This window comes from Vulpes lagopus, chromosome 11 (assembly GCF_018345385.1).
Source record: "Vulpes lagopus strain Blue_001 chromosome 11, ASM1834538v1, whole genome shotgun sequence".
In the NCBI taxonomy this organism is placed as follows: Eukaryota; Metazoa; Chordata; class Mammalia; order Carnivora; family Canidae; genus Vulpes; species Vulpes lagopus.
In genome coordinates, this window is record NC_054834.1 from 108856815 (window position 1) to 108875751 (window position 18937).

Here is an 18937-nt window from a genome sequence, read left to right on the forward strand (position 1 = left end):
ACATAATTAGAATTATGCTTTTGGGAACAGACCCCACAATACTGAGAAGAAGCTGCTAGGGAACCAGGGATGGAGGGGAGCGGGCGGTGCGCAGGACGGGGAAAGGGGAGTCGCAGATACAGGCCTCCAGGGTCGGAAGGAAGGAGTCACAGGAGTGCAAGGTGCGGCGGGCAGATGTCACCACTGACGCTGACCGGGCCTACGGGCCCGTGGTGCAGGGCGATGGGCAGGAGCCACACTCCCCGGGAGCAACGCAGAGCGCTGTGGAGTCACTAGGTCACGCCCCGGAAACTCCTGTGACATTGTGTGTCAACTATACCTCAATAAAAAAAATTCCAAAAGCAAAACAAATTGTGCTTCCAGAGGGGTTAGAAGGAAACAATTCGTAAATGTTGGCTGAGATCCGAGGACCTGGTGGAGTCCTTTAAAAGTCCAACCTGAGGAGACGTTGGCATTACCCAGGGGGTGTATGATTCATTTTCCCACGGGGTTTTATTAACTATTGAAAGTCAGCCCGATCCCAAATACGTCATATTAACGTCTTTCTGTCTTCACGCCTTGTGTGTTCGAGCTACATCTGCAGTCAGTTGCTTCGACTGGTTTCTTAAATTCAATAGTGAATGTCACATGGTCATAAGCCCTTCTTGTCCCACCCGCAGCAGGACTCCAGCCATAAAATGGGGGGGGGGGTATGTATGACGGATATGAATCATGGAAGCGAAGAGACACGTTCCTCCTTTGGACAGTCAACCTTCACAACCTGGGGGTGTCTGAGATGCGTCTGCCTGCACAGGCTGGAGTCTAGATGCACGTAGTCCTTATATGCCAGACCTTAAAACACCAACATCCAGTCCTGACACACAGTCACACATATCAGGACACCCTACACCCCCACCCCCACCCCCCACCACCCCCCACACGTTTCTTTCCCTCTAAACTCTTGAACCGAGGGGAACAACCTCGTTTTACTTACAGGATTTGTGGCCACTAACGCCTGGTTGTTGGCCACGGCGGTGAGATGAATGATCGTCACAACAGAGTTACAAACAAAAGAGAAGAAGAGGTTTTTGTGCAAGGTGATCCTCTGGCAGCTTAAGCTCCTAAAAGGCAACAGAAACCAAATATTTCTTTTTTTTTTCTTCAAATATTTCATTTTTATTTACAATCGTCCGAATAAGACACATTCACAGTTCCTAGTAGCTGCTCCAGATCTGCGAGAATCATTTTTTTTTTCTCCTCAAGATTCACTCACGATAGAATCTTAATTAGAGAAAATTTGTGATTCCTTAAAGAGAGACAAACGAGTTGCTTCAGTGCAGGTAGACATACGCAGGAATAGAAATCTGCTCGTACCAAACTTTTACGTAGACTTCTTCTGTGAATCTCTCAATGTGATTGATATTTTAATTTATTCCGGAAACACAGAAACTGAGATTCAGTGAGGTTAATTGATCAAAAGGAAAAAAAAAAAAAATCCTGCAGCTAATTAATTTGAAAACTTTGGATTTATGTATCAGAATCTTACACAGATCATGCTCTTTTCATCATGCCACGTCCATTGTTCTGTCCAAATAGCCTGTTTATGATTGTGTGTGGTGGTTCTATCCACGGAGTCTCTGGGTGGTGGTAGTGATTAGCACACCAACCCTGAGAAAGATAACGTTGTGTTCAGGATGGGTAAATTGATAAAAAATATATACTCAGCCACCAATGATGTTTGTTCACCTTTCCTCAATTTTTTTCTATTTGAGCCAGCCACACGAGGGTATAAAAATATTACCACCTTGGGCTGGAGGTCCTCCCACATAAAATTAAAGAACTGGCCATTTGGAATTCATAGAGAAATGAATTTTAGGAAAAGTCACTGTTAATGATAAGTCATGCGTTCCTCGGATCGAACCCACATCTCCTCTACGGGATTGCCCGCGTACGACCGCCTTACCTGGGCTCAAAGATCAACCCAAGTTCTCCCTCCTTCATGAAGCATTTTATCCAATCGCTTATATTTAATACAAAGGAATCCATTTGAAACTGAATATTTAACATCAAAACAAAACACTTGTGGGAAGACAGGAACGATTTCATTACAGAAACTTAAAAGTTCATTTTGTACTTTTACAGAATTATGCAATATTACTATGGTAATATTACTATGGTAATACCTAGATAATCCCCCCTACGTAACACAAACTAATGACTTCTCCTCTGGAAACTTCCAGGAGATTATAATTTAATTTTATCACTGCATCACCTTACCCTAAATAAACTATGTGCCCGGGATATTATAGCTAGGCTGGAGGCCTGGGTTGTCTATATTTAAAAATGCAAGGTTTACGCTGCGTTGTCTCTGAAATTTCTTCCAGCTAGAGATCTGCAATTTTTATACACAGCTTTAGTATTTTAAAGGGCCTAGAAGCGAATTCAATCCAAACTAGTATTTACTGATTTTCCATACGTGCCTTCCACAGAAGCGGGTTCTAAGGAGGAAACTATGAGTGGGATGGCTCTGGGTCAGGCACTGAGCGTGACAGTCATTTGGGGCAAGTGTGCCAAGTCCAGCCGGAGTCCTTTAAGACAGAAACAGCTGAAAAATGCTGGTATTTTCGTATTAGGGTGTCTTTGGTCCGACTTTGCAGCGCATGAGAGCAATGAGAGGCAGGCAGGGACCAAACAGAGTATAGATGACATTCTATAGAGAAAAAAAAAAAATCTTCAGAAGTTTTTTTTAACAGAGAAGTGGCATGACGGCTGTTACTATTTAAGTAAAGTCAACATCGATGCAAAGGTGGCTCTATTTTGACAAAATAGGGCAGCCGGGAGGAGAGCTTTGTGTTCCCTGAGAGTGAAGCAAATCAATGAATGTGAGAATAGGTCTAGAAAATAATATTCTTTTCCAGGCATTTGTATCATGAGTGGTTTTTTTTATTTTTTGTAATCACTCTTTTATGATGAACACTATGAACACATAAAATTTGTCCACGTGGTCTTATTTTAAAATGCCTTCTTGAGCTTACCCTGTGTCCGTGCAGTGACAACTATTGTTTAGGGAAAAACTGCTTAATAGACACTTTTCTTTCTTTTTTTTTTTTTTCAGAACGGAATTTGAATAACTCAACTATCATCATGGGAAAAATAAAATAAAAAATATTTTTCTTAGCTGGCCTATTTTGCCCTTTCCTGCTGAGCACACTTATATTTAGGTCCTTTGGTTAAGACATGTATATAAACAACAAAGCTTCATAGTTTTCAAATTATGACCAAAATACTGGGAAGGTTTGCTTAGACAGCAAATAAGAAATGTTTGTAAAGAGTAAGTTGTAATGAAGGAAAACAAACACTAAACGAGGCCTGTGAAAATAGCAATTCATGATAGAAGAGCCAAAGGATGAGCTAAGGAACACTAAGTGAACAGCATTTATATTGACTATTGGTGTTTGTAATATTCATGTGTGCAAAGATTAAAAATAAGTAGATGAAATGCTAACTGTAGTTAGTTGAAAACAATTTTAATTTTTTTAATTAAATTTTAATTTTCTTCGTGCACACTTAAACTTCCTTTTCTACTCTAGGAGAGCGTGTATTTCTGTTCCCCAGAACAGAAATTTCTGGGGAACAGAAATACACCTTTCTGATGAATCTGCTCCCACCTCAATCTGGCGTGAAAGTTAAGAACTTTAAAAATGACCTGCTGGCATCTACTCTCTTCTAAAGATAGAGTTACCATGAGTCCACTAGCAAAAATAAATTGCTTCTAACTCTCTTACTCTGTGATACATGGATATTCTGCACTTTCCCCTTGGAGAGCCAAAATAAGGCCATATTATGGGCAAAATTTCGAAATAATAAAATGAAATCCTATTATAAATAAAATATCTAACATAAAAGCCAAACCAATCCTTAAGAGGATGCATGAAATCATTTCAATACAGAGACCTAAAGCTTATTTTGAGTGTCTTACAAAATTATATAGATAATACGGTCCACATACATATTCAAGCCAAATACTTCTGCATTAGAAACCCTATATCCAGTTTAACTGTTCATGTGGTTGTGTTGAACTGAACCACTGCAAAGTAAATTCACCTTGTGCTGTGTAAATATGTCCCACTATCTACAATATTCGCCTATGGCTGTGGTTTTAGTTTTTTCCAATTCTTCCTCCAGGTCCTGTGCGACTTAAATGCAGACAGATGCTATCTGACACATGTTTTCTATCAACGTTTGGGGTAAAAAATGTTCCCATTTTTCTAGTGATGCATATTGTTTTTCTCTAAACATATTCATTGACACATGTAAGTTCATCAGCATGAATAAAATCAATTGGTAAATGAAAACCAAAATACGTACACGGTTAAACACATTGGTTTGTTTACATAAAACCCTACAAATATCCAGATATTTTTTTTCAGATGTCAACCTAAAACCAGTTTCATCTACTCTAAGTTTTAAAATGTGCCTATTTTACTCAGAATATTAAAACAATTGTTTCATACACTTGGAGAATGTTTTACAAAGTCCCTCTGCCTTCTTTGTAAGTTATAATGTCCCTTTCTACCCTAGCATAGCCACAGAAGAGAAGATGTGGCTTGTGGGTTTGGATTGTTTCCACCTCATATTTTTACATATAATTATTTTAGAATACTATTTCAGTACATAATTTGATGAGCAGAATGATCGAGGCAGCTGATGGAAGCATGTCAACAACCCATTATCCTTCGTGTGTAAGGGACCTATGCCTTTCAGGTCTCTTTTGGAACGATTAGGAGGAGGAACCATCCAATCCATACACATACTTCAAAGTGGGTTTTGAAACGTGGCCTGAAGGTTTTTAATTTAATTTTTATTTTTTTTAATTTTTAATTTTAATTTTAATTTAATATTACAAACACCTGGACTGTGCTACCTACTGACACTATGACTTGGGCAAGTTATTTTAAAACTCTAACCCTTAGTTTCTACATCTGTAAAATCCAGGTGACAATAGTACTTCATAGGATTAGCTGTAAACTGAAGTGAGATTATTAATCACGTCTAGAGTTTAGCATAATATCTCATCCATGTTAAGTGAGCTATTATTTAACACAGTTATCACATGGCTGACTTTAATCAAGTTTTCTAATGGTCTTCTCTCACAAATAATAAAACAGCATCAAGTCTCACCTTAGTAAGCTAAAACTGTCCGTATTTTAGGTAATACAATGGAACGGTGAATTGCCATCTTTTTGTCACAAAGTAAAAGAATTTAGCGTTGGAAAGACAGTGTCCTGTGATGAAGAGCAATAGATCAAGCAACCTGATTTATCTCCCAAGGAATTTCTTCCTTTCCAGAGTTACCATTTTCATTATCATACAGGCCCCGAATATGAAGGACTTACATATTTATTTGAGAGAGGATACGCACGCCTGTGGGTGAGGAGGGGCAGAGAGAGGAGAGCGAGAATCTCAAGCAGACTCCCCACTGAGCACAGAGCTTAATGCAGGGCTGAGGTCATGACCTGAGCTGAAATCAAGAGTCAGACGCTTAAGCGACGACGGAACCACCCAGGGGCCCCATCCAGGCCCCAAATGTCACCCTGCCCCGCATTCAAAGTTCAGCCACAGTATCAACAGAGTACTTGCCTTTGTCTTCCATTTGGTTTTGACCTGAGGTAGAAATTTCCAAACTATTTTCACTCATTACTATTCCTGAGCAAAACTAGTAATGAAAAGAGGAAATATAAGCAATAGAAGAACAGCCCGGTCTACCAAGTACTGCTTTCTTATGCTAGTGTGTCTAATTTAATTCCCTAATGCTTAGCTCTTTTCCCAACAAGACGCTAACCATGTGTCTGGGAGGACAGCTCATGTCAGCTGGAACACTGCGAGAAAAGCAGGCAGAAAGCAATAAATCTACTACAAGGAGAAGGAGTACAGCTATCTTTTGTCTACGGAGGGGACCATGGACTGCATGGGTTCGACACAAAGTGATACACTCTCTCGGTAGCTCTCTCCGGAGGCTGCTGCGGGTCCACTTGGTCACACTAGGAAGACCACAAGAGTGTTTCAACCGAGGTGATCAATGGATCCAGGAAGCTCCTGCTCCATCAGACTGCCTTCTGCCTTCCCTCCAAGACTGCTCATTTACCATAACATATGAGTATGGGTGCACGAACAAATGGGCGTATTTTGTGTGGCCAAATGGTGTTCTCGCATGTGTGAGCTGCCCCATGCAAGAGCGCTTCATGGTCTTCTAATGGGCAGGAAACCAAAAGTAGGAACAGTCAGGCCTCCTCTTACACCCCTCAAAAAACCCCCCTTAGAGATAAAATTTGTAACAGTAGCTGCCACCATTTATTGAGCTTTTACAATATCCCAGACACAGAGATAAGTACTTCACATCCATTATGTCACATAATAAGCCCTTGCAGTGTCATTATCTTTTTAATAAAATGGAAGTAGGTTGCTTCCGATCACAATCCTACTAAGTGATCTGTCGAATTTGAATGTTGAATTTTAAGAACATAATTAAGGGTTTTGTCTCTTTTACTATACATTTCATCACTGAGAACTGTTTTTTGATGCATAAGTAGTATATTTTACACTATTTCTAGATTTTGAGGAAACACTTCTGAATAATACAGATGTCATTCATGTGAGAGTAGAGGGTAAATACACACATAAGTTACGTCATGGGATTCCTGATAGTGTTACATGTTTTTTAGAAACTAAAATAGGATTAAGAAATAAAAACTATGACCAAAATGATGGGGAGACTCAAGATAGAACTGAAGAGGAGAAGAGAGGGGAGAAAACCATTCCAAGCAGATTAAGAAGATACCCTGAGCCAAAGTCTTTTTTTTTTTTTTTTTAATTAAGCTTAGAGTTTTTACAGGGCACAAAGAACAATGTGAATAAAGGCATAAGGCAAGACTCCACCTTGTTTTCTTTTTATTCCAAGTTGAAGAAAGTAAAAGAGCATAATTTACTAAAAGAATTTTTGATTCTGAAGCTCATACTCATTTGTATCACATTTTAATGTTCTGTTAGCAAATGTTAACAGCGTATTATCCAGTCATTTTTGGTTTTTGTTTTTCCTAACTAAGAAGATGGTACACGTCGGAGGGTTTACTTTGGCTTTCTCCTAATATATAGTCATATCTGTGGGTACAGTCTAGCAAAATAAACTAGGCCCGCAAGAGTGGAAAACCAAATTGCAAAATATATCATGACTTTGAGGAGGGAACGTTATATTATTTATGCTATTTCAGATCATGAAGTTTCAATCCATTCAAGTGCCTACAGTCTTAACATCAAGCAATGGGTCATTTGTTTTCTTAAAATGATTTGTCATTCTATTTCCGTGAAAATTTAGCTATGCTTAAATAGCACCTATGTCTTAACTTGCTCACACAAAATAGATTACACTTATGAAGAAGTTGTATATTTATCAAAAATATTAACAGAAATATGTGATCCTTAACATTTAGTTATAGCTTTAAATAATAAATTTGCTGGTGAAAATAAGCCCAAGATCTTTAATTCAGTTACTACTTTGTATTTCTATACCTGGGACTCTTCTCCGTAAACCAGTAATAGCAATTATATTACAGTGGAACTGATTTTTGTTAGAGCAAATCTATTGGTTTTTGTACTACTCCCTCCTTTTTTAAATCTGATACTCTAATGTGGGAATACAATGCTTTTATTATATAATTACAGTGGACATATTTAAAAAGCTTTCCAACCAAGACTCGCATTACTGAATAGGAATGTTTTTTGTTCTCACCATGTTTAGTTTGAGGCGGATGGATTTTTCACCACATTGATCAAAGTTCATTTTTTTGGAAATAGAATGAGTATGATCTAATAAAATATTACATGAAAAACTATGGTTAATTAACCAATATTCAGTGTTAAGCTGAAGGGAGCTTAGGATACATAAAGCAGAAGAAAATGTGTCTTGGAACCTTAGTGCATTAAGGAACTTACCAGGGGTGAAATGGACCAAAGAGTTGAGAAGGCCAGGATGATCCTGGGGAGGCCCGGAGACAGATGTTACTCAGGGACCACATGATGACTGTTTCTGAACTCAGCCATTGTCAAACCTCTGATGGGGCACATCTGCCAGGTTTTAAACAACTTACTAAGTCAAAGTTCTGATTTCCCAAAACAAACATGTCAGGATATGGTCTGTAGAGTAAGACTCTGTGCTCTATGTTCCTCTGTAGGATCTCCTTACATGGTTAGCCTTGTTTAAAATTGACTTGACGGTTGAATCATGAACAGTTTTCAGGTGACAATTCTTAGCTTAAAGAAGAAAACTACACGTTGTTCTAGTTCAAGACATATGTGAAGAAGCTGGAATTGAGATAAGTGTTCACAACATTGATTGACTATATCTAGAACAATCTAAGAAAACAAAGATGAGATTTGGATCACTTGTCCTAAAAAGCAGAAATATAAGCATTAAAGGATTATTTTATTAGGAAAGCTGGGCCTAGGGATGCCTGGGTGGCTCAGTTGGTTGAGTGTCTGCCTTCAGCTCAGGTCATGATCTCGGGGTCCCGAGATCGAGTCCCACATCGAATCTCCCTGCTTCTCCGTCTGTCTCTCCCTCTCTTTCTCTCTGTGTGTCTCATGAATAAATAAATAAAATATTTTAAAGAAAAAAAAGAAAGTTTGGCCTATCAACTGCATAGAATTTTTGCTGAATTTTATTTAGGACCTTAACTACCTAGAAATGACATCATTGTCTATATAGTTGCAAATGTGCAACTTGGCTTTGAAATTACTTGGAGTCAGTGTCTGAAATGTCAGCAAAATTAAGATGTCAAAAAAAAAAAAAAAAAGAGCCATCCCCCCCCCCCCCCCATATAAGTCAGATGTTACATGTGCTCCTTTATGTGCAAGAAGATGGAGCCCTTTATCTGGGTTGAAAGTAAGAGCAAGATTTGTTATGCTCTCAAATTTTAAACAGTAATTAAAATATAATTTATAACTAATTCTGGTAAAGTTTATTTATTTTTTTTATCTAAAGGGTTGTGCTTTGTTTTTCTAAGGATCATTATGAGTAAGAGTCATTGCCTCTCAGGGCTTGGCAAATCCCAAAGCTCTGTCTCTCTGTTCTCCTCCCTTTTGGTTCCCTTTCATTTTATCTCTCGCTCTGACTCGTTCCTTTAATTGGTTCTAATATAAAACTGAAGTATATCTGGTAAATAGTGTTTTGAGTTCTCTGTTTCTAATTTAAAGCATGGATGAGTCGGAGACTTTTTCTTTTCTCTCTCTAAATAAAAATAATAAGCAGCACCCTAAATCAACTTTTTTGCTTGGTTCTTGGTTCTTTTTATTAGGATGGGTCAGTAACCCTGAATTAACAGACAAAACATGTCACCTCTACCAAAGACTGAGCAAGAATGACTGCAGTGCGGGGAGCTGGGTTAAGAAGCAGAAAAGAGAGGGGCACCTGGGAGGCTCAGTCGGTCATCGGCCTTTGGCTCAGGTCATGATCCTGCCTGGGACTGAGCCACGAGTCAGGTTCCCTGCTCAGCAAGGAGTCTATTTCTCCCTCCTCCTCATCCCCTCCCTCTACACCCTTTTCTCCCTTCCCCCTGCCATCCCCCTTGTCCCTCCCTCATCCCCTCTGCCTTCCCCCCTGCTCCTGCTTGCTCTCTCTTTCAAATGAATAAATAAAATCTTTGGGAAAAAAAGAAACAGAAAAAGAGGCTGCTAGCTTTTCGACACACAATGATTTTATGTGAAACCTCAATTCCTATAGGATGTTTCCAGGTTGGTGGGAAGAACACTAAAATTTCTAGGGCTCTTGACTCTTTGTAGGGGCTCCATTAACCATTCAAGTCAGTATTTTCGGAAGTGGTCTTGGTCTTCCTTCAGTCTAGCCACAGAGTATCCTATATAGTTTTATACATTTTCTTCTACTGATTAGAATTTTAAGGAGTCTTACTCTAATGCTTTTTTTTGCTGATGGCAACAGGGAAGGCCAGATAAACTCAAGGGACTTGTCTAAAGGTCACAGATAAGTCATGGGAAAGTCAGTCTTAGAAACAAACTTCCAAGTCAGTTCATGTCTTTCATTCCTCAAGAATGTTCTGAGTGCCTACTACGAGCAAAGTCTCGTGCTAGGTAAGCCCTGGAATGTGTTATAGACAAACAAACAAACAAAAGAGAGATGATTTGTGCTCTCGCGGAACTAACTTTGTGATGTTCTTTCCATTACTTGCTGGAATTACTTGCTGGAAGTACTTGCTGGAGTACTTTCCATTACTTCCATTACCTACTGTTGGTAGGTAGCAGCTTTTACTGTTTTGGTAGATAGTTCTGAGGAGCATATCATAGAAGTGTCTTAAAATCAAAGGCTACAAATTCTTTAATATGGCTTCAAGTACTGAGTTTAAAGCTAAATGGTATCTTGTGAGCATAGTTTTATTAATTTGACTAATTTACTTAACCATAAATTTTTCTGGTATAGTTATACGACTAATTTGTTTATGAAATTTTTCATTCACGGTTTACTTATTTTTCTACATGAACATTATGGCAATTTCTTTATAAATGTAGCACATACAAAACTAAAAATTGTGTTTTTTTCATTTCTGTTTTAAAAGTGCCCACTGGTATAATGTGCCTATCAGGGCTAAATGTTTATATAAAAATGTTTTAGTGGACTAATAAGACTGACAACTATGCCAATAAAAGATGACTTTCCAAATTAGACATTCCATGTGACACTGAATATATACTATATTAGTACTTATACCAAACCTATGATGTAGATACTGATACAATAAGATGTGAAATTAAGGATTACAGAATTGAAAGAACTTGCTACACAAGTTCTTTGAATGACAGGGGTGGTATCTGAGACCAAAGGTGCCTCTCTAGAGAACATACTCTTAAGCACTCTCTGTGAGTCAGGATGTCTGGACATATAAAAACGTATTTAGAACACTGTACCTTGGTCTTACTGGGAAGAGGGTTTTTCATGATTAACCTGAAGCCTGAGAATGTATAATAAGAAAAAATTATACAATAAGAAAAAAATAATTTGTAGTTTCACTTCTTTTTGTTCAAATGCTCCATTTTTTCAAAAGACAAAGTCAAATAAAATTACTACACCAAGCAGAAAGAACACAGATTGGGAGGAAGTCTGGATAACTTAATTAACTACTTAGAACATAAAGAAAATCAGGTGTTGGACTAGGTGGGTGATCTCTTCACTGGTTGTGGTTTACAATTTTTACCTGTTGAAATTTTTACCCATAATTTAACATTTATCTCAGTGAGGTTATCATTTTAGGAATCTTCTGATTCTATGAGTCAGAATGAGTCTTTCCTTCCTCTGTCTTCCCATAGCTCTTTGTACCTCCACACTAGCTTTTTCTTTTTCCACTTTATATTACTATTAGATGGGGCTAATTAATGTTAGATGACGACTTAGTGCAGTCTCTGTGCCTACATGATGAATATGGTCCAATGATACCATTAGTACTTCTTTCTTACCATTTATTGAGAAATTGTTACATGCCAATTACTATGTAAATCTTCTTTGTCCAGTATTTTAAACAACATTATGACTAAAACTGAGGCTTATTGAAAAGTGGAATCAGGCTAAATCCAACTATTAATAAGTGGCAATGACAAAATTTGAATATATCCCACATTTTTAATTACTGTGTTACACTATCCGTTAAAACTAACTTATGCCTGAAATCAGATACACATTTCTTATGGTAACTCATAATTAAAGATTTTTTAAGTTCATTAGAGAATGAACAGTGAATTGTACTATCTGCATAAAGTTTAAGCAATGTAACTAATTGAAAACCTTAATTTTTCTTTAATGTGGAGGCAAGAACTAAATTCCACATGTTGGCAAGACATTCATTTGGTTTACCAAAATTTTGTGTGGCATGCTAGATATCATGTATAAGAGCATGGAAATTTTAGCAAATAATAGATATATAAATTCATTGTACACAATGTTCTCAGTTTTAAAAACTTGCTTTCTTTATGAAAAAAAAATAAGGCCCATTTATATTAGAATATGAGAACAACATTTGGGGCAACAAGAAATTTCTAGTTACTCTTTTAAAATGAGGTATGTGGGGTGCCTGGGTAGCTCAGTCAGTTGAGTACCCAAGTGGGTGCTGGCTCAAGTCATAGTCTTGGGATCATGGGATTGAGCCCTGCATAGGGTTCCACACTCAGCATGGATTCTGCTTGAGGTTCTTTCCTCCACCCTCTCCCTCTCCTTCTCCTTCTGCTCCTCTCTTAGCTCATGCTCTCTCTCTCTCTCTCTCTCTCTTAAAAAAATAAATAAAAATATTTAAAAAATAATAAAATTATGAAATAAAGTGAGGTATGGCTCTACAGATTGTATCTTTAAAACTAAAGTACTTAGCATATATATATATACACACACACACACACACACATAGTTATAGTATTTTTTAAAAAATGTTTTTCCATAGAGAAAATAAAATGATTCTAAAGTTTTAAACTTAAAGACTTCAAGTAAAAATTAAAATTACTTGTATTAGTTAAATAGTGTTTGCATTCTTAAGTAAAGTGCCTAAATACATGGGGACGCCTGGGGGGCTCAGCAGTTCAGGGTGGGACCCCAGGGTCCTGGGATCAAGTCTCACTCTGCCTGTGTCTCTGTCCTCTTTATCTCTCACTAAAAAATAAATAAATAATTTTCAAAAAAAAAAAAAACCCTAAATACATATATAAAAATATTGAACCAGATTTTCTTTAAATTACTAATCAACAGTACAGTTTTTCTGTATAATTTGCTTTTAGCTTATAAAATACTTTCATAAACACTAACTTCCCTGATACTGAACTTATGCATTTTTATTTTAAAAATATTAATTATTTCATTATAATCCTCTTTATTAAATTACTGCTCATTCAGAGATGTGGGTTTGGAAGTAGCATTATGGATCCTTAGGACTAGCTATGAACTAACCCAGTATAGGAATCCTCCATTTCAAAATTCCCAATAAATTGACTTCTAATTTCTGTCTTGAGTGACAGGATGGCCAGTTGGTCAATTGGTGGTTCATTCTGGTTTGTTTAGCTGTTGGTATTTTTTATTTTTTTAAATTGAGCCAAATTACTTTTATGTTACTATATAAACTCTATTCCCAAGTATAGTCATTTGGATTCGTCGAGTCATCTAATGTGCCCCTAATAGATCTTGTCTTTTTCTGGCTTGGTACCTTGAGTCCCTGATCAGTAGACATTATTTTCTTCAATTGCTTCACTGTCAATAAGCCAATTCTTATAACATCTGCTTTTCCTCTTACAAAATCAGTCCACAGTGGACAGAGTAAGTGACAGGTCTGAGTAGAGGTTTGGAATTGGATACTTTGCATTTATTGGTATATTCTGGCTCGTAGCATTGTTTTCACTTGGCAGTTTTCATCATTTTCACTACTGCCTCAGGTCACAGCAAGCATTTGCTCAATTAAATCATAGACTCTTTCATGAAGAAGCTTCGTTAATTTTACATTTGACTTTATGGAATTAGTGTAGGACTTTATTTACATCCTTGCTAAATTCAAACTTATTTGGGACCATTCGACTTGGTATTTGAAAAGACAATTGTTCTCGTTTTGACTACTGATTTTGGCATGTAATATACTCGCTATGCTTCTTAACTTTTTGTCACTCAGATATTAAATGTGCTTGAATATTTTGGCTTATTACATGGAAAATAAAAAGACATTATTTAAAGGGTCTCTGGGACGCCTGGGTGGCTCAGTGGTTGAGAGTCTGCCTTCGGCTCAGGTCGTGACCCCAGGGTTCCGGAATCGAGTCCCACATGGGGGTCCCTGCAGGGATCCTGCTTCTCCCTCTGCCTGTGTCTCTGCCTCTTTCTCTGTGTTTCTAATGAATAAAGGGTCTCGATTGTATTAGTTTCAAATCGATAGAGATAGGTGGTCTCCTTAATGGCAATTAAAAATGTTCTCTGCCTCCACTGTCACTAGTTGCAGTTTTAGAAATGCTGGATTAAGGAATTCAGGAAGATTTCACTGAGGAACTGATGCTTAGATTTGAAAGTTGAATACCTTTAAGTAGGCTAGGGTGGGAGGATAGGCAAGATATTCAATTAGAGGATACATTAATGACTTTGATTTTATATAAATTACAGTAGAAAGATTTTATTATTTTTAAAGCAAAGGATGAAAATATCCTATCTGTATTTGATCCAAAGCTTTGAAAATATTGTGGCTGCATTGTTTAGAATTAATGAAGGTGGTGAAAATGGATTTGCTGTGGCTAGATAAGACAAGGCTGGTGGTGCTGGCAGTAGAGGTGTAACTAAGCAGATAGGTTGGAGGGCTGTTGCAAGGCTGACTCCACAGAGGATGAGGAAAAAGGACAGGGAAGAAAATTGACAAGATGCAACAGATTGCTGCTGGTGGTATTTTCTCAAAGCCTGGTCACTCTAAAAAAAAAAAAAATGCATCGGTTTAGGAGGTACATATTATGAATTTGTTTCTTTTTTTTTTTTTTTTTTAAGATTTTATTTACTTATTCATGAGAGACCCAGAGAGAGAGACAGAGACACAGGCAGCAGGAGAAGCAGGCTCCCTGCAGGAAGCCCAACGTGGGACTCGATCCCAGGACCCCGGGGTCACGCCTTGAGCCAAAGGCAGACGCTCAACCCCTGAGCCACCCAGGCGTCCCATGAACTTATTTCAAATGTGTTTATTTTGAGACACTTTTGAGATGATGTATTTCAAGAACCATAAAAATATATATACCATTTGACCAAGAAATCCCAAATCCCTGGGAATGTAGCCTAAAAAAATAGTGCAAAATATGGGAAAGGTTGTATCTGAAAATGTCCATTGCAGTGTTTTTTATGAATAGGAAACATTGGAAGTAATGTTAGTGCTCAAAAATAGAGGACTAATTTAGCAAATTTTTGTCAGCTTACTAAATGGAATATTATTCAGCCAATTAAATGACTAAATAATAGTTTTTAAAACTCTTTAGGGACATGGAAAGAATTATATAATGTTAAATTATAAAAATAGTTAACATGCTTTGTACATAACAAAGCAGTAAAAGAAGTGAGTATGAACTAAACTGCAAAAATATAAGAAATTGCTCAGTAGGGTATTAAAATTACAGGGTATTAAAATTATTTAAGTAACATGCTTAAATTGATTTTGAGTTTTAAAAAATATTGCAAATTTAAGTGGAAGTCTTATCTCTCATGATTATTTGTTTTTAATTAAGGAGTGAATTCTTTTTCCTGAGGCTAGAAATAGTTAAAATTTGCAAGTTTTTTCCCAAGATTTGTAAGACAGTCTTAAATAACTCGTATTATTTCTATTTTATACCTTTAGGATAGAGGCTGATCTCCTTGAGATTCAGTCATAGTTGTAAGAGTTTTTATGGTTAAAAAAAGAAGCTTAGCTAATATTAGTTACGTTTAAATTAATTCTCTCAGTATGTTTGTGCAGTATGAGACAGTGCCGTAGATATGAAATTTTCATGAACTAAAAATCTGAGTTCTAGGAGTACTGCATAAATTTAATGGCAATTAATTGCATTATTTAGTTCTAAGAGCTGAGACAGTCATATGGATAGTTGGTATTTTTAAATTATAGAGACTCTGTCGTCGTGAACAAGAAAAGGAATTAACTATATCTTTGTGAGACTGTTTAGTTATTTTAATATACTAAAGGAGAATTTGAAATTATAATTTTATTTTGTTTTTAAAGTCACTAAATATTAATTTTCATTGCCATATTTCACCAATAAATTTGTTAGCATCAGCAACATTTCTTCACTTTGTCCATTAGCATAAAGTACATATTAGTATGGACCAGAGGACTCTATTGAAAAATTATCATTTTGGGCACCTGGGTGGCTCAGTCGGATAAATGTCTGCCTTCAGCTCAGGTCATGATCCAGGATCCAGGGGCCGAGCCCCACATCGGGCTCCCTGCTCAGTGGGGAGGCTGGTTCCCTCTGCCCCTCCTCCCACTCATGGTCTCTCTCTCTCAAATAAATAAATAAATAAAATATTTTTAAAGATTAAAAAAATAAAATTTATCATTTTGGAAAATGATTTATTTTCTACTTCTTAGAACAGATATATTTAATCTATTATACAATCATAAAAAAAGTTTTCCCAACTCCAAAGACAGTAGTCATTTAAAAAATCATAAGTGAGGTAAGAATATATTTAAGAGTAAAGACATGAAGTTTTAATAAGCTATATGTAAGCAACTGAGAGGACATAGCTCATTATAAAGGCATTGACTGATAACTGGCCATTTGTTTTGAGCAAGAACCTTTTGATAACTTGTTGCAAAATACAGTATAGTAAATTTAAATCTTTAAGAAATGTTTTCTGTATTTTAGGATAAAAATTCTTTTCGATTAACGATACATTTTTACACAATTTACTAAAGAAAACGTCAAATATAAAGATGTTCACAAATACCTAATTAGCTTTATTCAGAGTGGAGTTTTCTGAAATCAGTTCCTAGGGGTGCCTACATGATGTTATAAATCAAAAGTGCCATTAAAAAGTATCTATGTGGATTCCTCGAAATAACTGATCTTGAAGATTTTTTAAAAGTTTTCCAAAAACAGCAATTCTGATGCAATCTCTAGATCCTGTGATTTTTGGAGCCATGAGATATGACAATAGTTGGTGGGTTCATCTATTATTCGATATACTCTGAATATTTGATGGACGGTGGGCCAAGAGCTGCTGCTCTAGTTACATGCATCTAACATCCAGCTGCCTGATGATTCCTGGGTTTGGATTATTGGGATGCGCTACTACTCTAGCTCGTTCTGAGGCTGCTAATGTCCCAAGATAATTGTTGAAGAAGAAAAGAAGAAGATCATGACAATGGTAATGAAGACACAATGAAATGCAGCTACTCACTCTGCACACTGCATTCTAGAATTATTGTTGATGAAAAATTATGAAAACCATGTTAATGCATAAATTATTCTATGCATGGTTTGGAATTTACTTTCCTATCAATTTAAAAAAATCGCTTATTGATTGGTTAAATCAAGAAATTGGAGTTGACGCTTCCTTCCAAAAAAAGGAAGTAAATTTCAAGTAAAATTCAAAATATAAGCAAACTATATTAATGATGACCGCCCAAACAAGGAAAAGTAACCTAACCACACTATATTTAGATTATTAGATTTAATAATATTTATAAAATCCTACTGCCATTATTCACACAAAACACCAGTTTCTGTACTGTACCATGTATACTGACACTAAAATTGACCTAGAAGTTGAAATTTCAATTAAGAAGGCCTATAATGTTTGAGTTTCTAAAACAAATATATTTATATAATGATTTTGGCTCTCTTCTTACGACATGACTTCAGTCTTATGTGTCTACTAACTTTGTAAAGTTTGGCTTCAAATTTTCATCTACCTCTGCTCTATATATTTTACAAAGTCAAGATAAGATCAATATATTTCACATTATTTAAATTCAATTTATTTTAAACATAAATCATCTATATTTCATACATATTATCAGCACATGACATAAACATGCGCATGGCACTGCATTCACCAGGGACAACTAGTAAATCAAAAAAATATTTTACATGTACTTACTTGAAATAAAAGAATATGCCAAGCGAGATAAGCAGGGAAGCAATAGATAATCCGTGTCCAATTATAGTCAAGTAGAACAAGTTCAGTGCAGTCTATAATTTGTGTGAACAAAAAAACAAGTAAGCTCATATCAATACAATAATCCTCCATGTGTATAAGCTCGAGTCAACAGAATAAATTATATTTTTTTAAAAATATGTGCTCTCATAGCCTTACCATTTCATTTAGCTTGTGGTAGATACTTGAACACATCTGGAATGAAGAGTGTCTATGCGAACTAATCAAGTGACATCAAAATTTATGAACTGTATATCCTTTTTATTTAAGCAATTAGAAGTCATATGATAGGAAGGAATACTTTTATTGATCTAGTTTGTGTAATATGTGAAACTAGCATTTTACGTTTTGAAGGATATTGACCGTTTTCACTCTATCACGTTGTGCACATTAAATCAAACGCTATGTAATTATTTTTGCATGTTTACTTTAGAGAAGGCTTTCTTTCCTACTGAGTTTTTCTTTTTCCTCTGACAAATTTGAAACCCCAAGACGAATCTCGATACAGTAATTATAGGAGCCTCTGATCTGAACATACAAATCTGTTTTTTCGCATGGTTTTGACTTTTCCTCTTTGGTTTTCTTTTTATTTTCCTGTATTCCATCTATTTGTAACTTATTATTTTATTGTATATTTTTATAATTCTCTTTAAACCCTTCTCTGAATAAGCAAAGAGTATGTGATTTATAATTATAATGGTAGCTGACAGCCAATGCTTACTATATGCCTGTAGTTTTCTCAGGTTTTTCCTTGTATTCAGTCAATCCCTATGACAACCTAGAGGGTGGGTTTATCGCTATCTTCATTTTATACACAAGGGCAGGGAGGCAGAGAGAGGGCCTAGCTTGCCCCAGGTCACATAGGTGGTAAAGAGCGGGAAGAGGAAGTCAGATTGCAGGACTCGGCTTCAGTCACCGACCACCTGCCTCTGTAGTCCCCCAAGCGCAAATACATACAGGCACTTTCTATCCAATCTTAACTGTTGTGACAAATCGTGACTAACCTTGACTTCCCTGATGGGGCTAAAGGTAGGAATGTGAGTGAGAATAACCCCGCAGCCAGTCGATAGGCAGCCTCCTGGTGAGGGACAGATGGAACTGTTCAAACCCTGTTGGGCTCACCTTGTTTGCCTGAGCACAACTCCTGAACTTAGTTCTCAAAATTCCAACACCAAGGAAGTGTTCCTTTTTCTCATACTTTTAAAGTATGTTTTCTTTGGGAAATTTGAAACTCCAATACCGACACATTGACTTTTA

At 36.6% G+C, this 18937-nt stretch overlaps 1 protein-coding gene across 2 annotated transcripts in view; it reads right to left on the reverse strand.

Moving 5' to 3' along the window:
* Positions 1–18937, reverse strand: part of CALCRL (calcitonin receptor like receptor) — a 100541-nt gene that overhangs the window by 18036 nt on the left and 63568 nt on the right. For both annotated transcript variants that reach the window (XM_041722088.1, XM_041722089.1), the window contains 2 exons: positions 17624–17715; positions 974–1100 (listed from right to left, as the gene is read on the reverse strand). In XM_041722088.1, coding sequence (XP_041578022.1) covers positions 974–1100; positions 17624–17715 — 219 coding nt within the window. The remainder of the gene's footprint in view (positions 1–973; positions 1101–17623; positions 17716–18937) is intronic.